General features: G+C 44.4%; 1 protein-coding gene across 1 annotated transcript in view; it reads right to left on the bottom strand.

The window, feature by feature from the left end:
* The window catches only part of dnmt3bb.1 (DNA (cytosine-5-)-methyltransferase 3 beta, duplicate b.1), a 50422-nt gene that overhangs the window by 2650 nt on the left and 23423 nt on the right, over positions 1–24349 (bottom strand). Inside the window, exons 4-18 of the mRNA XM_047367053.1 lie at positions 22526–22611; positions 22297–22434; positions 20938–21081; positions 17195–17353; positions 16998–17105; positions 12129–12270; positions 11934–12056; positions 11786–11830; positions 11606–11685; positions 11401–11513; positions 10014–10197; positions 8828–8912; positions 8480–8625; positions 1338–1428; positions 526–674 (exon numbers count right to left, since the gene is read on the bottom strand). Of these exons, the coding sequence (XP_047223009.1) occupies positions 526–674; positions 1338–1428; positions 8480–8625; positions 8828–8912; positions 10014–10197; positions 11401–11513; positions 11606–11685; positions 11786–11830; positions 11934–12056; positions 12129–12270; positions 16998–17105; positions 17195–17353; positions 20938–21081; positions 22297–22434; positions 22526–22611 (1793 nt within the window). The remainder of the gene's footprint in view (positions 1–525; positions 675–1337; positions 1429–8479; positions 8626–8827; positions 8913–10013; positions 10198–11400; positions 11514–11605; positions 11686–11785; positions 11831–11933; positions 12057–12128; positions 12271–16997; positions 17106–17194; positions 17354–20937; positions 21082–22296; positions 22435–22525; positions 22612–24349) is intronic.

The raw sequence follows: 24349 nt of genomic DNA, 5'->3' as shown, positions 1-24349 counted from the left end.
TCCTACTAACAAACATGTGGAAGTCTCAAACAGGTTTCTGTAAACAACTTTTCTACATTTTGTGCAATCCATCTGTCCTTCCACCTTGAACAGTTTCTCAATCCCTGCAGATTTAAAAATCATTCCCACAGTATGCTGCTGCCACCACCGTGCTTTACTGTGGAGATGGTGCTCGCAGCTAAACATGGTGTTGTCCATCATACGCCATAAAATTCAGGTTTCTTCTCAAGCCTCGATTTAGGAAAAATGGACGATCCTCAAATGGCAGGTTTTTTAGTGGTGGAAAGATTTTTCTAATTTCTGATAAAAGATTTAATTTGTTCTGTGAGACGTTTGTGGTTAAAGATGTTATTCTACATATTTATATTATATTATTTATGTATTCTGTGTAGGTCCATCACTTCTAATCAAAATTAAAATATTTTTTAAATTCCAGATTTTAAGGTATGAAAACTGTTAGGATCCCAAGGGGCATAAAGACTTTTGCAGCCTCAGCAGTTTAAACAGTCTCCACCTGAATCTCACCTCCAGGAATCGGGAGATATCCCTCTTGTCATTGACGCCCATGGCCACCACGTTCTCGAACATCCAGAAGAACGGCCGGTCTTCTCCTTCTTTAGGCTTGGCCTCGCTCAAGAGACGGTAAAACTCAAAGAACAGCCTCCCTGTACCTTCTGAAGTGAACCAGACAAGCATCAGAATCCAGTTACATCCAACTTCATATGTTTTCATCTCAAAGAAAACCCACTGGTTTAAAAAGTTCATTTACACATGTGGCTCTGGCTTTATTGCTCTTTTTAGATTTCACTGTATCATATGAAGTCCTACTTCATGGAGTACAACGCTCTGCTCTTGATCTTTTTATCACTACATTGTCTTTTACAACATCTTAAACATGAGATGTATTTTTGTACTTTGGTGCAATTTTTCTGTGAATGTTGGCTGTGAACATTTTATCTAAAATACGGCTCTGAGATACATTTGTAAAATGAACATACTTTTGTTCCCCGCCGGTCAAGTCTAGTAATTAGTTTACAAATGATTTTCTAAACTGTTGAAAAAAATCATAATTCACCCTCTTTGAGTGTCATCTATGCCAGTGTTAAAGCCCCTCTAACAGCTGCCAGCTGTTGATGTTGAGCAAGCTCTGCACTGGTGGCAACATGATGCCAAAAGTGAAATATACTGATATCTTTACAGTTCCTTGGGGTACAGGAATAATTGAGGTTCTGGAATTAAAGAGAACCCATTGAGGTTTGGAGACAGGACAGATGCTAAACTAGCAGATTGAGTTAAAATGGGAAAAATGAGAATACATAAACAAAATCTGTACCAACCATACAGGCCTTTTCTGGCAGGATTCACAATGGAGAGGTCATTGCAGGGACTTCCTCCAATCACCAAGTCAAACGGACCCCACTCCAGAATCTGAGAGAGACAACAGCACCGCCTCGTGTTAGACTGGGGGAGTTAGACCTAAAGCACAAATAATGCTTGAACACCACTGGAGCAAAGTGACTTTTAATGTTCATCGTCTGCAGTCTTACAGACAAACCAAATGGATTTTAGTAGTTTTATTGTATTTTAATTATACTTCACAGTCATGGCAAAAAGGTTTTTATTGACATAAACATTTTTCTTTTGAAATTTTGCAAGTTCAGCTTTTGCATGAACAATTCACACAGTTTGTAGATTAGCCAATAAAGTGATGAACTTTACTGAGGAATCTGAAAAGAAAGTGATAATCTGATGTTCCTTTATCCCTCTTATTAGCAGACTGTTAGAAAAGATGCAGATATGCTTGAAATAATTGTTTTCATCTGCTAGCAAAAGTCAAGAAGCCTGCAGCCATGCTTTGCATCAACATGACCTCACAGGCAGGGAAATGCTGATCGAGATATTACAGTTTTCTGGATCATTATGAACTTCAAGCTGAGAGATTCACCAGCAAACAAGAAGGCTGTAAACATCCAAGATGGTCCAGAAAGCTCCCTCAGGAGTGAGCCACAAAATCATGTTGCCAACAGTGCAGAGTTGCATCTGTATACAGATTGAAGTGAAACCTAGTTACTGGAAGGAGCAGAAGTAGGGTGACTAGTGCAGAGCTTGCTCAATACTGCCCCTCTGGCAGCATGTGGATGTGAGTGCATCTGCATGCACAGCAAGGCGAGCACATCTGGACAAGAAGAGAAGGGAAGCCTGTTGGGCTGGGAGAAACATCTGACATCCTACAGGAAACTTGAGGGACGTCAGTCATCAGAGGGAGCATTTTATTCAGAGATCGTACTGACCTGCTGGCACATGATGATGCATGGCTTATCAGCTGGTTTAGATTGCCCGGGTGAATTATTTTGGAGCTCTGCACGGAGTCTGACTCAGTGTTACAGAGGGAGAGCAGGAGGAACCGTGTGTTGCCGGTTCCAGTTCCAGTTCCCATTACCCTGTGGTCTTTTTAACCGGAGCTTTTCAGAGGGAGGTGACTGACAGGTCGGGTATTTAACAGTCATCGCTGAGCCGGGCCATGCCAGCCAAATGGGGCGGCCTCATCCGTATGTTGCTCAGATATAAAAAGTGCCCCTAAACTATGGCTGTCATTTGCAGCTAGGAGCCGATTTCTGATTGTAATCAGAGCTATGGACTGGACCCATACTGCTATAAGGGGCCCATCTGGAAGTCAATGTGCTTTTGTGTATAGAAAGCTCGTACTCGTACTCGTCGTCTTCCGCTTATCCGGGACCGGGTCGCGGGGGCAGCAGACTCAGCAGAGACGCCCAGACGTCCCTCTCTCCAGACACCTCTTCCAGCTCCTCCGGGTGGAGCCCAAGGCGTTCCCAAGCCAGCCGAGAGACATAGTCCCTCCAGCGTGTCCTGGGCCGTCCCCTGGGCCTCCTCCCGGTGGGACGTGCCTGGAACACCTCCCGAGGAAGGCGTCCAGGAGGCATCCGTGTAGATGCCCGAGCCACCTCAACTGGCTCCTCTCGATGTGGAGGAGCAGCGGCTCTACTCCGAGCTCCTCCCGGATGGCCGAGCTCCTCACCCTATCTCTAAGGGAGTGCCCGGCCACCCTACGGAGGAAGCTCATTTCAGCCGCTTGTATCCGGGATCTCGTTCTTTCGGTCATGACCCAAAGTTCATGCCCATAGGTGAGGGTAGGAACGTAGACCGACTGGTAAATTGAGAGCTTTGCTTTTCGGCTCAGCTCTCTCTTCACCACAATGGACCGGCATAGTGCCCCCATTACTGTGGCAGCCGCACCGATCCGTCTGTCGATCTCCCGCTCCATTCTTCCCTCACTCGTGAACAAGACCCCGAGATACTTGAACTCCTCCACTTGAGGCAGGAACTCCCCTCCAACCTGAAGAGGACAAGACACCCTTTTCCGGTCGAGTACCATGGCCTCAGACTTGGAGGAGCTGATCTTCATCCCAGCCGCTTCACACTCGGCTGCGAACCGCCCCAGTGCATGCTGTAGGTCTTGGCTAGAGGGGGCCAGCAGGACCACGTCATCCGCAAAAAGAAGAGACAAAATCCACTGGTCCCCAAACCAGACCCCCTCCGGCCCTTGGCTGCGTCTAGAAATCCTGTCCATAAAAGTTCTGAACAGGACCGGTGACAAAGGGCAGCCCTGCTGGAGTCCAACATGCACAGGGAACAGGTCCGACTTAGTGCCGGCAATGCGGACCAAACTCCTGCTCCGCTCGTACAGGGACCGGATGGCCCTTAACAAAGGGCCCCCGATTCCATACTCCTGGAGCACCCCCCACAGGGCATCACGAGGGACACAGTCGAATGCCTTCTCCAGGTCCACAAAACACATGTGAACCGGTTGGGCAAACTCCCATGAACCCTCGAGCACCCTGTAGAGGGTATAGAGCTGGTCCAGTGTTCCACGGCTGAGACGAAAACCACACTGCTCCTCCTGAAGCCGAGGTTCGACTATCGGCCCGACTCTCCTCTCCAATACCCTGGCGTAGGCCTTACCAGGGAGGCTGAAGAGTGTGATCCCCCTGTAGTTGGAACACACCCTCCGGTCCCCCTTCTTATGAAGGGGGACCTCCACCCCAGTCTGCCAGTCCAGAGGCACTGTCCCCGACCGCCACGCAATGTTGAAGAGGCATGTCAACCATGACAGCCCTACAACATCCAGAGACTTGAGGTACTCAGGGTGGATCTCATCCATCCCCGAAGCCTTGCCACCGCGGAGCTTTTTAACCACCTCGGTCCAACCCCGAGTCCCCAGCCTCTGTTTCCACCATGGAATGCGTGATGGCAGGATTGAGAAGATCCTCGAAGTACTCCTTCCACCGCCCGATAATGTCCTCAGTTGAGGTCGACAGTCTCCCACCCCCACTATAAACTGTGTTGGCGAAGCACTGCTTCCCCCTCCTCAGGCGTCGGACGGTTTGCCAGAATCGCTTCGAGGCCAACTGGTAGTCCTTCTCCATGGCCTCACCGAACTCCTCCCAGGCCTGAGTTTTTGCCTCTGCCACAGCCCGGGCCGCGGCACACTCGGCCCCACACGGTACCCATCAGCCGCCTCAGGAGTCCCACAAGCCAACCACAGCTGATAGGACTCCTTCTTCAGCTTGACAGCATCCCTTACTGCCGGTGTCCACCACCGGGTTCTGGGATTGCCGCCGCGACAGGCACCGCAGACCTTACGGCCGCAGCTACGGGCAGCAGCATCGACAATAAATGCGGAGAACATGGTCCACTTGGACTCTATGTCTCCAACATCCCCCGAGATCTGGTCGAAGCTCTCCCGGAGGTGGGAGTTGAATACATCCGTGGCCGAGGGCTCCGCCAGGCGTTCCCAACAGACCCTCACTATGTGCTTGGGCCTGCCAAGTCTGTTCGGCTTTCTCCTCCTCCAGCGGATCCAACTCACCACCAGGTGGTGATCAGTGGACAGCTCAGCCCCTCTCTTCACCCGAGTGTCCAAAACATGCCGCCGAAGGTCTGATGATACAACAACAACGTCGATCATCGACCTCCTGCCTAGGGTGTCCTGGTGCCAAGTCCACTGATGGACACCCTTATGTTTGAACATGGTGTTCGTTATGGACAATCCGTGACTAGCACAGAAGTCCAATAACAAAACACCACTCGGATTCAGATTGGGGAGGCCATTCCTCCCGATCACGATCATCCAGGTGTCACTGTCGTTCCCCACGTGGGCGTTGAAGTTCCCCAGCAGAATAATGGAGTCCCCGGGAGGGGCACTATCCAGTACCCCCGACAGGGACGCCAAGAAGGCCGGGTACTCTGCACTACCACTCGGCCCGTAGGCTGAAATGATAGTCAGAGACCTCTCCCCAACCCGAAGGCGCAGGGATACGACCCTCTCATCCACTGGGGTAAACCCCAACACGAGACGGCTGAGCTGGGGGGCAACAAGCAAACCCACACCAGCCAGCCGCCTCTCCCCGTGGGCCACTCCAGAGTAGAAGAGACTCCAACCCCTCTCAAGGAGATGGGTTCCAGAGCCCACGCTGTGCGTGGAGGCGAGCCCGACTATTTCTAGTCGATATCTCTCGACTTCCTGCACAAGCTCAGGCTCCTTCCCCCCCAGCGAGGTCGTCCCTAGAGCCAGCCTAAGCATCCTGGGATCGGGCCACTGAGGTTTCCACCTTCGTCCGCCACCCAATCCTCTTTGCACCGGTCCCTCACGGTTCCCCCTGCAGGTGGTGGGCCCACTGGGGGATGGCCTCGCGTCTCTCGTTTGGGCTTGGCCCGGCCGGGTCCCGCGAGGAGCAACCCGACTCCAGGCCTGGCTCCGGGGTGGGACCCCGGTTCCGCCGTACCGGGTGACGTCACGTGCCTCGATATTTTGGTCCTCATGAGGGATTCTTGAACCACTCTTTGTCTGACCCATCACCTAGAGCCATGGGAGACCCTACCAGGGGCATTTAGGCCCGTGACAACATAGCCTCTAGGATCATTTGAGCACTCAAACCCCTCCACCACGTTAAGGTTCAAGGAGGGGTGTATAGAAAGCATTTCCATTTAATATATGTGCAAACTATGTGTAAGGCACAAATGTGACTAGTTATTATATTATACAAATAATTATAATTATTCTAATTATAATGGTTTGTTGGGAACAAACCTCTGTGCGCAACGGCTGGCTTCTAGGTCATTTTCTATTTTTTTATGTGAAGTCCTAAATGGGTTTAAAGATTTAAAGTACTTCACATCGTGTTTGTGGTTACAGTTTTTCAATAATAATATGGGAAGCATGTTCACGCCTAAAAAAAAAAAAAACGCCACCATAAAAAAGGGTTACACACTCTAATATTTCATTGGACCACCCTTAGCTTTGATTACGCATTCGCTGTGGCAGTTTCTATAAGCTTCTGCAATGTCACAAGATTTATTTCCAACCAGTGTTGCATTCATTTTTCACCAAGATCTTGTATTGATGATAGAGTCTGACCACTGCACAAAGCCTTCTCCAGCACATCCTAAAGATTCTCAATGGGGTTAAGGTCTCTGTGGTGGACAATCCATGTGTGAGAACGATGTCTCATGCTCCCTGAACCACTCTTTCACAATTGTAACCCGATGAATCCTGGCATTGTCATCTTGGAATAGGCCCGTGTCATCAGGGAAGAAAAGATCCATTGATGGAATAACCTGGTCATTCAGTATATTCAGGTAGTCAGCTGACCTCATTCTTTGAACACATACTGTTGCTGAACCCAGACCTGACCACCTGCAGCAACCCCAGATCATAGCACTGCCCCCACAGGCTGGTACAGTAGGCACTAGGCATGATGGGTGCATCACTTCACCTGCCTCTCTTCTCACCCTGATGTGCCCATCACTCTGGATCAGGGTCAATCTGGACTCATCAGACCATACGACCTTCTTTCATTGCTTCAGAGTCCAATCTTTATGCTCCCTAGCAAATTGAAGCCTTTTTTTCGGTTAGCATCACTGATTAGTGTTTTTTTTAAGGCTACACAGCTGTTCAGTCCCAATCCCTTGAGTTCCCTTCGCATTGTGCGTGTGGAAATGCTCTTAATTTCACTATTAAACATAGCCCCGAGTTCTACTATTGTTTTTCTATGATTTGATTTCACCAAACGTTTAAGTGATCGTCCATCACAATCATTCAGGATGTTTTTCCAGCCACATTTCTTCCTTGAAGATAATGGGTCCCCGCTATCCTTCCAGCTTTTAATAATACGTTGGACACTTCTTAACCCAATTTGGTAGTTTCTGCAATCTCCTTAGATGTTTTCTGTGCTTGATGCATGTCAATGATTTGACTTCTGAAACAGACTGACCTCTTTTCCACGACCTCAGGATGTGTCTTTCAACATGGTTGTTTAAGAAATGAGAAGCAACTCGTTGGTCCTGTTGGGGTTAAATAACTTGTTGCCAGCTGAAACATTATCGCCCATGCAGTAATTATCCAATGAGAGGCTCGTACCTATTTGCTTAGTTAAATCCAGGTGGCGACTTTTATTTTGCCCAGGCAGTGTACATTACAGTGATCACCATTGAGCTTTAATTATGCTTAATGCAGCAGCTAAGCAGCGCCGTTTGGATCTGATGGAGACATTGTGAAACAAAAGGGGTTCGAGCCAACAAACGCTTTATTTTCAGCCGGGTTTGTGTCGCTGATGACATTCAATTAGTTGTTGGTTTGCTGTAATTCACAAAAACTCCTCATGATGTGCTGAGATGGTCTTTCTTAACGTTTTTCCACCGAAAGGAACCGATTTGGTTCTTTGACTGTCACAGTACTGTTGCCATGGTTATTTGGACACATGTTTGGTGCCTTCTGGTTATTTATACTACTTTGCATATATATTTATGGGCAGGGACCGAGCCGTCCAAGCGCCATGTGCCACTGCGTAGAATTCACCGCAAATTCTGATGTATGAAGGCTACGTGTGCGGTGACATGTCTGCGCACAGGTTTCGTACATCTGAATTTGTTTGTGCGCTGCATGTTTCAGAATTTCTCCCTACTACCAAACCTTTAGTGGGAATGTTGTGCACTCTTTCCTACATGAGGTCCCTGAATTCAAATGGCTAACAGGTCAGATTCACAAATGGGTGAATGTGGCTCATCTGATGAGTCCTCTTCCTCATTGTGCGACAAGAACTAATTCTATGTTCTGCTCATTCAGATTAAAACTGAATTCATTCAGGTTCATAATTCTCCATTTAAAATCAAACTTCCACCATGAACTGTTTCACGTCCATTTATCAGTTTTTTATGAAACTGTTGAAGATTTTTGATGAAGTATAAAAAATTATTAAAGCCACAAATCATATAGAGTTACAGCTGAAACCTTTGGCCATGATTTCTCCTTCCAGTTTAGCTCAACCATCTCTGCTTGTCTTGGAGACGGATAAGCAGCAGAAGATTCTTCACACCAGGGCCTGAAGAAGGCACCTCAGGCAGACCCTGACACTGTTTTCCTAAAAGTCACCAAACAGGCACTAAAAAAGTTGTTTCTTACATTTTTCTTGGTGATGTTCCTGACGTCGTGGACGTACTGGATCTTTCCTTCATGTCTGACGACACCGACCGAGATGGAGTCCTCGCACACCTCCGACGCCACATACTGGTCCACCTTAAAACCCAGATCCCTTAGAACCAGGTAGCCTGGACCACAAACACACAAGCACAACATATGGGCCATGTTTCAGGTTTTACATTAAAGAACAACAAACAAGTCTTTGAAGGTAAAACGGAAACAAATAAGTTTTTCCTGTCCTGACGCCTTCAGTTTCACACGTCTACAGAGAGTGCAGACTGGTTTTATACAGGAATCTGCAATATAAAAGGAGGCTTTATTCTTCCTCACCAGTAGCAATGCCATCAAACAGGGAGAGGACTCTGATTGGTCTTCGTTGCTTTGCAGGGACTGCTGGGAAAATCTTAGTTTTTTCCTGGAGGAACAGAAGAAAAAAGACCAAATCTAATTACAGGCTCAGTGTGAAAACAGACTGTTAGCAGCAGTGTTAACTAAACTTGTTTAAGTGGACAGGAGGGCTGCAGTGATTAGTCAACGTTACCGACTATATAAGAAAAACGGTCAGTGCCAGTTACTGCCGATACGTTTTGTAGAACCACGGCAGTGTTGTTATATACCAACATTGCACCACAGAATGTTGTAGGAATAACATGATCTCCATTAGCTGCCAACACCGTTGTCTGCTAGCAAGCTTGATGCAAAGCAGAGCTCTCCTTCCAATGGTACCGCTCCTCGACACCAGCAGCACGAAGCGAGTTGAGGGTGTAAATGATAATGTAGAGACATGCATCTCTGTGCAGGGCTGAAAAGTTCCCATAAAACCTGCAGTGGTACGGAGAACAGAAGGTGAGCCCACAGAATGTAGAGATAGATTTAAATAACTGTTGACTAATCAGGAAAAATATTAATAGATTAGTCGACGATCAAAATTGTCATTGGTTCTGTTCATGAGGAAAAGCTTGAGTATGGAGGAATCTTGTTCCAGGCTGACGGCAGGAGATGGATAGATGGGACAGGGCTTATCTGAAGTTATAAGGACATCGCTCAGGTGTCTCCTGGTGGGAAAAGAACTGATCTGAAAGGTGATACTCTTGATTTACTGGCCTATTTATGTTCAAACCCTTGCCTATGTTGATAAGCATGGATATAAGAGGCATACATGAACTTCTCTTTTAGGTTGTTCAGGTTCTGTTCTGGCTTACAGAATTACATAAGTTTACCATCCAGGAGCAGAGCATCTGCCTTCAAGGTGCCTCCCCTCGGAGGCTCCACATGTAGGAGATCCAGAACTTAGGAGCAGTCGGAGCGTAGATGTGAGTTTCCCCTTTGGATCCGTTACCTACCTACTTTTCACTTCGTTTTAAACTACATTCATGGTTTTGATCCGGGGGCCCTTTGGGTTAACAGGAACAATGCCTACTTACAAACCTTGAGGGTAAAAATAATATTCAAACCAAACCAAAACGAAGACGAGACACACAGAAGGAGATCACACCGAGTGGTTACAGGGACTCACAAACTCCTGCCCGTTATTGTTAGCGAAGAACTCCTGCAGCTTCAGGCTCCAGTCATGCCGCTGTTTCAGGACGCCATACTGCAGCTGCGGCTGGCACATGTAGCAGCACCAAGGGTCCTGGTACCGGGCATTGTTAGACGCTCCGGGTTCCACAAGGATGTCCAGACAGTCCACACAGAAACACCTGATTGGATGATAAAAAAAGGGGTTCAAGAATTTCATCGCATTTTAAAGACACGGGATTTCTTTTTAAACATGAGAATCAGTGAAAACATCAAAGATATACATCATGTCTGTAAACTATACTACCCCCTTGGTATAGAGTGGTAAAAAGAAAGTACACACAGTACATATCAGGACATAATATTCTAGTTCTAAAATTTTGAAATCTAGCTACAAGTGTACAAAACCTGTGTGAAAACCTAAGTACCGTACACCCTTGCTGCATCCACTTGTTTAAAGAGAGAAAGTAGCGGCCAGGTGCTGCTGATCAAACAAGTTGAATAACTGATGATCAACAGTGTGAACACGTCTATAAAACCATTAGTTTTATGTGTTTGCATTTCTGGAGCACACAAGTGTGTGTTAAGACAACGGCAACAACGATAGACACATCAGCAGAGCTTACAGGGTGAATGATTAGTCATGAGTGGAAACGTTTAAGACAGCAGGATATCTTTCCCTGAGTCAACATCCCAGCAATGTCACCTCAGGATCAGGCAATGCAATGCTCAGAGATTTTGCAGAAAACCAAAGAGCTCCATGTTCCAGGACTCTACAGGCCTCAGTTAGCTTGTTAAATGTTAAACATCAACTACTGGCTTAATGGGCATTATCTTTATGTTAACAAGCTGCATCTGAATGAAACAGAAGACGTCTAGAACAATGAGAACAAAGAGGAGACGTGTGGACGTAATGTACAGCTCCATGTTTGAAAGGAACCAAACAGCTCAGCACCTTAAACCAACTGTCAAGCACAGTGGTGGTAGGCTGATGGTTTGCATCCACAGGATCACAGCACCTTCCAGTCATTGAGTTGACCTTGAACTGCACCTAGAGCAGGGTTTCTCTTCCTTGGTCTTAAGGACTCATTGGTTTTAGATGTTTCCCTGGCACCTGCAGAGAGAGCGAGCCAAACTGCTCAACAGCGATGTGAATTTTTGTTCACACTTGAGGAGACTTATCGAGGAGACTAATTTTAGAATCTGGTAATGATCCAACCATTTTACTATGTCCTGATGAGCAAAGCCCTGGTGTGAAAAGATGACTAAGTTTAATGTGACTTTTAAATGTTTCCTTTCATATTTCATTTATCTTTCTAAAGCTCATGTTCTGTGTTGCTGCCGAGTTGATGGGCATGGATGAGGTTTTTCTGTGTGGAGCAGACCTGCAGCAGTTGGCGTTGCCGCAGAGCAGTACTTCTCGGCCTCCACAGCAGACTGTGCAGTACGACTGGTAACCATCGTCATCGTACATGTAGGAAATCTCCAGGTACACATCCTAAACACACACACACACACACACACACACCCGTGTTTCATCATCTCATCCATATCTTTGATTTAAAGATCCTGATCTGGAACAAACCTCACCTTACATGTTTGGCACAAGCCTCCTTCAAACAGTGGGTGGAAGGTTGCTGCTCTCATCTTTCCACAAGAGAGGCAGAACTCTAACGGATCAGATAAACACATGCAAATCAAATCAAAACATAGATTCTCAAACAACTAAGAGCTTATGCACTGTAGCTGCATTAAATACTCAGATATTACCTTCTATACTTCTTTTATTGTTCTGTACTTCATTCACCATTTGTTCTGGGAGGAAGGAGAACGTTAAAGCAAACCCATTAATATGGGTGACACTTTCAGTCCCTATATTCTGTATTTCGTAGCTGTAATTATGGCATTTGAGCTCTACCTCTGCTACAGGGCTCCTCAGGCACAGCCTTGCCCTTGTAAGGGCTGACTTTGGGTCGTTTCGTGCTGGGGAAATATTCTGGCAGGGAAACATTGAGGATCTGGTGGTCCAGAGGGTTACTGTCTGCAGAGACACACAGACAGACTAATATGTTTCTCCTAGGTTCTGTAAAGGTGTACAGGGAGGTTCACTCACTGGCACTGCGTGTAGGTTTGAGTCCTTCCTCTCCTTTGGGCTGGAAGCCACCATTGGCCCAGTCCAGCATGGGTTTGATCTGGTCCTCGGGATTATCCGTCTCACAGGGTGGAAACGTGTTCTCCGCCCTGACGCTGGCCATCTGAGACAGCAACACAAATGTCACTCAATCCCATATTCAACTGTTTAATAGAGCAAATCTGACCAGATACTGCAAGGCGACCAGACCCACAGAGAGAAAAATAAGTCATGGCTTGCAGAACCCACAGATGGCTGCAGAATTCAGATTGTCATAAAACAACTAAAACTGCAAGAACAGATTTGGTAAAACGTTTCGGCGATGACACAAATATATATCTTTTGCATGTCTCAGTGGTTTGCTGAAGAAAAATGAACTCTCCTCCAACCCTCTCTGACATGCTGGACATCAACCTGTGGACCAAATCCTTACTGATAGTTCGTTCTTGTTATCTTTAAGCCTTTTTTTTTATCAAGGTGCTCCATCCTGCTGGAAACCCCACAAATCATTACCAAACTGTTCATGGATTGTTGGAAGAATTGGCTCTTTTGAAATTTTGATAACCAGTTTCATTTGTGGTAGTGTTCTTGGGCAGAACTAGGAGGAAACCCAGTAGCAACTCCACATAAGAATTCAATCAGGATATTTCATTTTTGGTACCCCACAGCCAGGACACGAGGTAGCCCTTTTCTTCTCAAGATGTTCCAAAATATCAGAAGGATGGTTCATCAGATAAAAGTAACACGGCTCTTTTATTGTTCATCCTTGAACCTCCTGCATGATTCAAGTCTCTCCGTGATGTTTTTCTTGGACAGAAGAGACATTTTTGCTGGTCTTCTTCTCCAAAAGTCTTTGCCTTGCTGTGTATAAAGATGTATTCACACTCACCTGCTGCCAGAGCTAATCAAGCTTGGCACTGGTGGCAACATGACTCTGTAGCTAACTCCTCAGAAGGAGACGTCCTGGAGCCTTCTGGACTCTCTTATCGATTTTTAGCAACAGTTTTCCTCAAGTGAGGCCATTTTGACGCAGAATGATGAGGGTTGCATGCTTTTATTTGGAGGAAACCATTGGGAACACAAGAAGACAATGATTTCAAGAACAAGACAATCAGCAATTGGTCTGCTAATCAGGTTGATAGAACAATGTCAGTCAGACTCTTTCCCCGTTTAACCTGTGCTGATGATCCGACTGTGCTGATATGAAGACAGTGGATAGTTTTGGGGCCTGAGATACAAGTTTAAAAAGTTGGAAAACACAACATTTGTTTCACTGCTAAATTTCTCATTTCTGTTCAACTTTAAACAGCAAAACTCCAATTAGATAAAATTTTAAACTACATTTTAACTTTATGGATCAGCAAAGGGAACCAGGACGGTCCTGTCTTTATCAATGTGTAACAAAGCCTGCCTCCTCTGTTAGATTACAGCACGACTGCAAACAAACACACACTGTGGTGCAAATCTAAATCGCCTTCACGGTAACTGAGTGAGAGAGTTTCATGTCAGACACACCCACAGGTTTGTTTTCTTATCTACTTCACACTTCATAGATTTTTACAGAATGTAAACAGAGGAGCTGCCAGCTTACATAAATACCAAACCACAGCTGAAGTCCAAGTTCTGATTGGCTAACAAAATCTCACTCCCAAGCTTTAAAAACTGTTCCTCACAAAATGAAAAATGAGGAAATATTCATATATAATTGCCTGAAATCTGACAAGACACACCCCTTGCACCTTTTCACAGATTGTCACGTTACAAACTTCAACTTGAACTTAAACACTTCAAAAGCAGCAGAAGAAAAGCCATTGGTAAAAGAATTTCCATTTTCAGTTTGCCACAAGCCATGTCGGCGATACAGCAGATCTGTGGAATAAGGTGCTCTCGTCTGATGGAACTAAAACTGAATTTTGGATATGTAAAACTAACACTGCAAATCATCCCCAATGCACCATCCCTACAGTGAAACATGATGGTGGTGGAATCATCCTGTGGGCGTGCTTTTCTTCAACTGGAACATGGAAGCTGATCGGTTTTGACGGGAAGAGCGGTGAAGCTAAACAGAGCACAATCCTGGAAGAAACAGGATGGAGGCTGCAGAAGACCTGAGACCGGGATGTCCATTCCAGTAGGACAACGACTCTAATGCCATGGGTGTGATGGAATAGTAAAGGTCAAAATTTATCCACCCAATCTAAAAGCACTTACTTTACAAAGAAGAATGTTGTTGGACCATTTGTTTGCTGAATATTGGACCATTTGTACGTTGCTGGACGCCACTATGCAGTTCAGCGTCATCGGCCATTTTGTACCACAGGATAGTCTGCTACTAACAAATCCCACGTGGACTTTCATTCATTCTCCCATTGGCCAGAAAACTAAGCGAATTAAGCTTACAAGAGTAAGAAGGCTTGTAAGTTTCAACTTTACTGATCGAAGACGTGGATTTAACACGTAACCAAAAAAACACGGAGGTTTCAAGGAGAAGAAATTTTCCCCCTTGTTTTTGTTCCAGTCGACTAGGTACGGTCCGTCATATTTTTCACCTTTCTGCCAAGGAGGCCAAAGGACGAGGATGGACTGATCTCCTGAGTTACCCACGGACGCGTGGAAACCATTACACCACCAGAGGACATCTCTGGTTTCGATTCATAAATGAGGATTTTTGGTTGAGAAAATTATTTTCTCAAATTATGATTTTAAAGTATAATTCTTGACAAATACTAATTAATCAATAATCATAATCCCAACAATTTGCAAATATTTCAGTCTGTAGATGTGCAAACCTGGAAGAGGCATATTCCAAAAAGCTTGCAGCTGTAAAGATGGTTCCCCAAATTATATTAACTGAATACAGATGCACACCACACTTTTCAGATTTAAAGTTGTTCAAAATTTTGAAAACTACATAAAATATTCCTTTCCTAATTATGCACTACTTTTTCCATAAATTGTGACATAAAATCCTGATGTTTGCTGCTGTGTTTCCTGGTCTTCATGGTGCTGTTTGTTCTTTAATGTTCTCTATCAAATATCACAGACCATCATGGAACAGCTGGATTTATACTGAGATTAAATTACACAGGTGAATTCTGAAGCCAGCACTGGATTTTATTTAATAGAATCAGAGCAGAGTTGGGTTAATAAACTTTAGTGTTTTAACTGCAAAAAAGTAGGAAGACCACCACAGCTGTCCACTTAAGCTCCCAATTCTGTCCAAGAACATGGCCATCAATGTAAAGTGGTATGAAAACATTGATCTGAGGTCTCGTTTACATTGCAAAGGTTCTATACTAAAAGTCTACGTACGGCCAAAAACAGAAAATGGCGTATATGTCAAAGAAAATCCACACTTATAAAACCATGCGCCCGGACACCGGCAAGCAGTTTCCCCTTTATAAACCACAGCTGCACCTCAACGTTTGTTAAAAGGTTCCTCCTCATGTTCTGAGAGAAATCTGATGACCGGTTATATTAACAATGCCATCCAGGACGGCAGGTATTACTGTGCTTATCCTAGACCTATGGATCATTTCACAGAATCATGTTGCTCCTAAAAGTGGCTTCAGGCAGAGAGTTCATTGATTGTTGGTGATGTTAAACACAAACCTGACATTTAATTGGCGCTGGTTAGAGCCGGTTGCCAGGAAACCCAGAGTGGTTAACACCTGTAACTGAACAGGGATGGTGTGGTTCCGGTGGCTCAGTCTCTTCAATACTGGAGCCATGTCAGCAGATAGATCCAAGATCAATGTTCTTGGGAGTCAGCATATTAGTCGGTTATCATCATGGGCCAGGAAACCTTGGTGATCCCTGAAAATGCGTTCCCTCCTCATTCTCCCATCTGCAAGGTCTTCCAGCAGCTCCAGTGCATCCATCGCTCAGCATTAAACACGAGTGTCTCCACGGCATTAAATGTTTACAGCAGTCAGTGTTATTGCCTCACACCTTGTCACAGTACATGTTAATCTGTGGCCCACATCACCCTGGTGATAATCGGGGAGAGGAATGTGATGGTGAGATGAAATGTGCAGACTTTTATTTAAGATTTAAGTTGGATTTTAGGCCTTTTTTATTTATGTAAAAGGTCCTTATCTATAGTTATGGCTCACCACCACAAGCATAAACAACTCTGCGGTTTTGAATGCTTGTGATGAGGTTGATGTATGATTAAAGTTTGTTATGGAGTGAAGTTGAACATCTGAGAGGAATCATGATGCAGTGTGGCTTCAGTTCCCCACCTCTCCATCTGTGTCACCAGTTTCCCGTCATCAAGACGAGAGTACGTATGGGTCAGAGTTTGCGGGAGGGAGTGCACACTCTCCCGTCAAGTTTTTTTTATAGATCTCAAGCTTTGTATGGAAAGAGACGGCAGTACGCTAGTTTCTGGCCCTGTTTTGTGTGTGTGGCACAATTGAGATTTCAGAACATTAGAAATTTTGGACCTCATGAAGTCATGAAACTCCTCAGATCTTAACCCCACTGAGAACCTGTGGTTAGTTCTCCAAAAGCATGTGGAGAAACAGAACCCAACAAACTGGGATCAAATCAAAGGTCTAAGAGAAGAATGGGTCACCATCAGTCACTGTAAATATTGACTTTTAACACAAGTTAGATGCATTTGATAAAAATACTCTGCAAAACCGTTAAATGTTTTAACTGCAGTTCATTACTGGACCATAGAAACATGTAAGTTAATGTAAAAGATTTGTGTCAGAGCTAAAACCTTTAGCCTGGAAATGTAACTTCTAAGCCAAAGGGAGTCATCGGTTACATAAAGCTGCATAAATCTGATTCAACACACAAACTGCTGGCAATCATCAGCTTCTGACAGAACTGGAAATGCACCTCGACTGCCTGAAAGATGGCCTTTCGGTAGGAGGCCAGCTTGGTGTACGAAGCTTGGCTGAAGAACTTAGGGAAGGCTATGAGAGAGTCCAGCTTGTCTGCTGAAACCTGGGCAGATAAACAATAAGGAAAGGTTCACAATCCCAGATAAACACTTGTTTTCCCACTTCTTTTTTCAGCCTGTCTGTTTTTTTTACCTCAGAGAACTTGCCATCTCCAAACCACTGCAGCCACCTCATGCCGTGGCTGGCCTGCCGTTTGCCAGTGGCCCGCCAAGTCACCACGATGCCGGGCCACCAGGAGAAGCCCTTGATTTTCCCCCAGACCAGCTCGCCGATTCCAAAACCTTTGTTATCCTGGAGACAGAAACGAAGGGGAGAGAGAGGGGGAACAAAACAGCTTTATGGATGCTAAATATGTCTCTGAACAATGAATGTGTTTCATCTAAAGAAAAACTGAGATTTACAAAAAAATATTTGTTATTCTGAGGAGGAAAAGTATGCCGGTCCCAAAAAAGTGAGGACGTAAAGGTGACAAAAACAGAACAAGAAACAAGAAAGTGAAATAAATCTATACTTAACACAGAAAAATAGTGATGCATCGGTATGAAAATTTAAGCCAATATTGATATCTGATAATATTGCTGATGCAATATATATATATATATCTCCCTACCCTTTAGCCAGCATAAAAAACAACCACACCACTGACATTGCTTCTCTGGTTCACGTAAACACCACACAACCCTGCGCTGCATCAGTCACATGGCCAACCAGCCCCTGACCTCCTTTTATAAATAAATAATCAAAATAAATGTGCTCAGCTCAGAGACAAATGCTGAAATCAGACCTTGATCTCTGTCTTTAAACTGTCCCCTCCCCTGACTGACCATAACATACTCTGTACCCGGCGCTGATTTTGTTAGGCGTGGTACAACGAAGGACCCCGGAATGCAGACAAGCAGGCGACATGACGGTAAGTGAAGAAGATCTAATAACAAAAAACTCACTCAAAAGAAGAGGCAGGAACCAAAACAATAAACGGGCTGGCAAGACAGGCTTGGCATGACGAACAGGACACTGGTGACATGAACTGAAAGCGTTTCCGCAATGAATAACTGAACAGGTGTGTATATATGGAGTGTGAATCAGGTGGAGCAAGGAGACAGATTAGCTTGGAGCAGGTGAACCGAATAAAGATAATTGACAGGGCAGAACAAAACGTGGCTGCAGCAAAACAGACTCTAGAATGCAGAAACTAGAAAAACATGAAACTAAAGCATGACAAAATCCAAAAACCAAACTTGACAAAACATGAACTAGAAGACAAAAACTAAAGCATGACCAGGAAAATAATAAACAGAAGCATGATTCAAAAACTGTGAGAAACATATAAGAAAAAAGCAGAAACCAAACAACCCCAAATCATAACAGATTTGACCAAACACTGCAGACAGTCATTGTTCTGCTTGCAGAAATAAAACAGCTAATGAAAACTATTGCTGGTCAGATTTAAACAACCCTTATGAGCCTTAATTGTAAACCTTACCAAACCAATATGTCTGGACTTCTGGTTCGCAAAGTCCGCCTTGCATGTTTTAGATGTTTCCCTTGACCAAAAGACCTGATTAAAAGTTTGGTTCATTACCAGCCCCATGCAGCACTCCACGACAAACTGAGAAGGGGTTCAAACATTTGAATGAGCTGTATTTGAGCAGTAGCACATCTTAAACTGGAGTTAGAAGAACTAGGCTGGTCACAGCTTGATCCTGCTCTGTTTTCTGAGCCGACCTTGAATGCATCCTCTCTCTAACCTTAATAAGAGCCTTAACGAGCCTGTAGTTCATGGCCACATATAACTGTGTGGCCACCAGAAGGTTCTGCAGAAACTGTTGGTTTGGGCCTGAAGTTCTTGTTTGCCTGTCTGATGAAAATGGAGGCGGTGCTACCTTCCCCTCCTCCAAAGAGAAGCTGGGAATCACTATAGCAACCAGTGACTCAGCATTACTTACATTACACAGCAGGTTCGGCAGGAAGAGACTCTACATGTTTTAAAATAATGCTGAGTTGAAGTTTGGGCTGCAGCTTCATCAGCCACCTGAATATTCACTATTTTAAGTACTATTTTTTGTACTTTTGAATATAATGGCCAAGATAAACTGAAAAAAATGCAAACTGATATTTTCTATTGCTTTTTTTCCTCATTGAGATCATTAAAGTTTTTCAAAAGAAAACCTTTTGGCATTGTAGACTAACTCACAAGCAGATGGGATGCTGACTTCAGCCACAACTTTGTGAAAACAACCACAAAAACACAGAGACCCCACAGCCAGGAGCAAAGCCCTAACACTTCTGTGTGTGCAGAGGTAAACATCGGCATGCAACTCTGTTTGAATGTGAGGAGACTGCCACCAACGCATGAGCTGAATAAACCCACAGACAGAGAGCAAACAGAGCCAGGGTCTGTGTGCCTGTGTGACCACCTGCACCAACACAATGCCAGGTGGAGAGGCTTCCATCGAGGGAGTTACCCTCCTCTTTCAACCGCTGCCAAAAGCTCCACTTCCCCTTTTCAAATCGTCTCTGTCCTGCACTAATACAGCTGTCTGCTTCTTTCTCCCTGTTTGTTTCCCTTCATTTTGGTGGATTAGAATGCCTTTACACTTCATCTCAAAGCAAAATGTATGCATGTATGCTATAATTATATGTTGTATGAGGAAACATTTCTTAATTAATACTATAATAATATTTTTATCCCAAATGCACAGGGATTCACTGTTTTACTTCAGCACTTTATCCGTTTTCAAAATGACACTTTGTAATGGTACCTCAAGTAGAGAAAAAATGATGCAATCATCCTCCAAGTTAAATTTCTCAAACAAATACCAGCACACGCATAACTCTGTTAATGAGGAGGCAGTTACGAGGGTGTGTGGAACTTAACGAGCTGTTGCAGCTGGCTAATTGACAGGAAACAAGGCCACAATAAGGGAACTTTAAACAATGGAAGGGGTTTCAAAACTCTTTCAAGATGGGAAATCAACATGGAGTGTCTTTCCAGTTAGCTGGGCTGACAACGTAGACCAAGTCCAAAAAAAGCACCCAGATCTTAACGCTGAAACCTGCAGGTAGCCCAGAGTTCATCAAAGTTTTGCTAAATAAAACTCAAAGCGGTAAGGGGTTGAAAATAGACAATTTGCAGTAAATTCTTAGACAAATGGGCAAAAACAGGAGGATGAGTTCAGAAGTCAGCTGAAGGAGAAGAAGCCACTCTAGAACCATCATCAATGATTAAAAAGAAAATAAGGTACTAGTGTCCTGAAGAGAAGCTTCGGCTATAGATGACCGGATAAAGTGGGATTCAGAGTTTAATCCGGACCAATGAACGGGATGCCTATCAGGTAAATCAGCAGAGCTGGTGGCAGTCAGTCCCTCTGCTGGAAATCCACAGGTGGACATTTTTTTATTCAGTCAGTCTTTTAGGATGATAATCCATCGGCCCACCAAGCAAAGAGCCTGAACTGACACGGCCAGCAAACAGTCTGGATCGCAATCCAACTGGAATAGCTTAACAAGACTCTATCCTGCAAAGCCGATGGAACCTGAGTGATGAAGAAGGCATTTTTCAAAAGTCTGACTTCCTTCTAAACTTCATTCTTGAAGTTTAGAAGGACCTCAAGCTATTGGAAAAGTCAGAACACTGACTGGGCTTTGGTTCCTGATTTCCTTCACTTGATCAGAATAAAAGATGAGCCATTCATTATAACAATGTCACTTGATTTTTATTGTACGTTTTACGAAGCAAGAAGGTCCTTTTAGTAAGGTCCTCCCAGAGATGTAAGTCCATAATTTTGACCAGTTGTTTGTGAGGATGGCCCTCTTCTCTAATGCTTTCTAAGGTTCTGGAAAAATCCAATCAGTGTTGCCTGGAGTTGACTCACGTTGTATTCTGATTGGACTTCGGAGCTGGACGTGGTGCTGGTGCTCTGGGCCGAGTCTTTGGAGTCTTGTTCCATTAGCTCCAAACAAGGCGCCTCTGGACTCTTCCGGGACACGACAGCGGCTCTGCGAGGCCTACCGGCATACTGGCAGCAGGGACACAGAACAGATTAGAGGTAAAAATTCCAGAGACGTTTGCATGGCCGTCAAGGCTTCAAAAGTTATATTCAACCAACTTTTTAATGTTAATTTTGTCCAACTTAGCATTTAAAATAACTGATAAAAATACCAGCTGAAGTTAATGTTAATAGTTTGATCATTTTGTTTACAGGTTGCATTTAATGTTCCTAGTTTAAACATTGCTGCTGCCTGTGTCTGTGTTGGGGACAGGTTTCCTGCACAATGTCAAAAAATGTTCTACAAATAAAGGACAATTTCGTGTTTGTATGCTCAACCAATTTATTTGTCCCCTTCTTCTCGGCTTTCTGAAGTCATCCCCTAAACTCTCCGTACCGGAAATGACTGCCAGACCAGATCAGTAAGACGCTGAATAGAAATAAACCATCTCCATGACTTATTTACTGCTTTTTTTTGTGTGAATATTGTGAAATGTGACAGTCAAGTTTGGACCATCAAACTCTGCTTAGGGCCCCGTAGAGTCTTGGGCCAGCTCTGGTTGTTGCTTTGAGTGTCTCGTTACTGAAAAGCACTATATAATTAAACTTACCTAACCTTACCTTACCTTTAATTATATAAACCTCATGAGCTGAACCTCTAACATGCTGTAGTCCCCAGGGACTTTTTAGTCACATTTATGGTAATAAAAGGCAGCTCTTAAATTTGTTTGACTTCACTCCTTCCCTTATCAGTGTGTTCCTCCTCGATAAAAGCAGGAGTTTAAGCGATTTGCTGCTCTGGAGCATCCAGGTGTGTTAAAACTGTCCCAGGAAGGAGAGACATCAGTGATGAACTCAGAGAGGCAACCGTTGCTGCCCATTAATCTTGCTTGGGGTTATAGGACTATTTCCAAGCTTTATTATATCCATACCTCTACAGCAAGAAATATTTTTCACAAGTGGAAAACATTTAGGACAGCTGCCAATTGTCGCTGTTAAAAAGTAAAATGTTGGAATGACTTAGATTTGCAAAGTTGCATCTGAATGAACCACAAGGGGGACTCAGGAGGTAGGGGTTTGTCTTGTAACTAGTGGGTTGCTGGTTCAGGTCCGTCAATCTCAGCTGTTGTGTCCTTGCCTCACCTGCCTTGCCTACTGACGGTTGTCAGTAACTTTGTTCACCTATGGCATTGGGTCGTCCTACGCTTTTGAATTGAAAGGCTGCTAGTGAGATGGACTGTTTACCATTATTATGCTTTGGTCTTGTCTGCGGTTCTGCCTGCGAGGTTTGGTCTGAGAGTGTGCCGTCATCCCAGCCTGGTAGATGGTTCTTGGTCTCGGCCTCTGTCTCAAGCCTGATGGAGATGTTCCTGAAGGCTTGTTCTTGAAATACAAATTAACAATCAATCAAACTATATCTCTTCTGTCTATTTGCAGACAAAAAATAAGGCCTCCATGTTTTAAAAGTAATTACTTCACTATAGGAGTCCCAGTCCCGCTCCTCCTCCTCGGGCCTCTTCCTGCTCCTCTTCCTGCTTCCTCTTGTACACTGGTTACCATCTGGCAAAAGAAGTGAAAACAGAAAGGCAGACGAGGAGACGGAACAAGTAGCAGAAGGTCAAACAGATGGCAGAGGACAAAGTGAATATCTTCAGGACTTCTCTGTTGTTTGTCTCGCCGTGCAGCTAAATATCAAAACACTCCCAGAGTCTGCAGCCTGTCAAACTGCTACTTTGTACGTTTTTCTATATTGAGGATCTGGCCATCTCGAGGCTCTATAATTATATAAATCTAACCTTTGGAAGACACAAACCTACACCTTAGATTCCACACTTATTATTTAAATATAGAAAAACGTGTGGCCCCTAACACCGTGCATCCATTAAAATAATGCATTCAACCCTAGAAATGAAAGAGGATGTACAATGTGGGTAAGATGTTTACATACACCCATCAAAAGTATTCTGAAATTCAGTTTAAAAGTTCCTTCCAGGTACCTTATGTCAACAGAAAGTTACGATGCTTTGAGTTAATGATTTTTCATCATTTGTTATTTTTACTGCAACAGTATTGGCCAATGGCCAATAATCTACGCAAATCTAAGTTCACCAAAGGCACCTTTGCTGCTGGGCCCCAAAGCCTCAAGCTCAAGAGATTCACCTTCCGGGTATATCACTAACAGTCCTGAACCTAGTGACCAAGAGGATACTGCAGACCTGAAGACGGAAGTCTTTCTGTCAGAGCTGAAGACTGCCATGGCTGAAAATTTAGAAAATACCAAACCTGAGCTACAGGCAGAAAAAACAGAGCTAGCGAAGAACACTGCTCCAACAAAGAGACGATGAAGACGACCATGTCACATGTTGAGGTAGGAAAAAAATGAGCCTTCCCAACATCCGAATATTAAATGTCCCAGACACCCCTGGTTCAAACACTCTGGCGACCATCTCCAAGCTACTAAGAGAAGTATTGAAAATAGACAAAGACATACTTGTCGATAGATGCCACAGAGGTCTACAACCGAGAGGCCAGGAGGGTAAGCGCTTATCGTGGCCAAAGTACAAGACTATTATCAAGACTATGTCGATGTCCTTCGCTGTGCCAGGGAGTCCAGTCTGCTCTGATTTAAAGGAAGGCACATATTTCCAGATTACCCTCTGAGTGTTATGCAGGCCAGATCTGCTTTTTGAGGTGAGACGACATCTTTGTGGACGAAATGCTGTAAAATATGACGTTCACCCAGCATGGCTTCAGATCACATAAAAGAAGCACGGCTTTTGGGCAATCCAAAATTAGGCCGGACTCAAGCGATTGACCACGACTTGAAATGAGTGAGAATAGCTTAGTTCTGCATCTGAATAAGGTTGGTGCTGTCCACCGTAACAGGTAAGGACATTACTCTGTCTAAAACATTGTACACTACAATAGAGCCAAAAGGCTCCAGACTGTTTCAGATGGATGAAGAGAGAGCACCTGATAAATCAAAGTTGTGCTGGTTCTCCTTTTACCTTATTTGTAACAGATATACCAATCCGTTTGACTAGATTACCCAACTGCTATTGTTTATATTGTTACTTTTCTTTATGTTTCTACTTAACATGTAGACAACAGCTGAAACAATTTATACTTTTCAAATCTCTAAGTTTGAATTCTCTGATTTGTCAGCCTATAGGGTATCCTACACAAAGCTACGTTCTAAACGCAGCAGAGCTTGTTAAGGACAAAAGAAGTGACCCAGGAATAGAGCCCTGTGGCACCCCTATGTCAGGTCAGCACATGATGATGTAGTCTCCAATCC

This window comes from Girardinichthys multiradiatus, chromosome 1 (genome assembly GCF_021462225.1).
Source record: "Girardinichthys multiradiatus isolate DD_20200921_A chromosome 1, DD_fGirMul_XY1, whole genome shotgun sequence".
NCBI lineage: Eukaryota > Metazoa > Chordata > Actinopteri > Cyprinodontiformes > Goodeidae > Girardinichthys > Girardinichthys multiradiatus.
The sequence above is the reverse complement of the archived record's forward strand: the minus strand, read 5'-3'. Positions and strand labels throughout refer to the sequence as shown.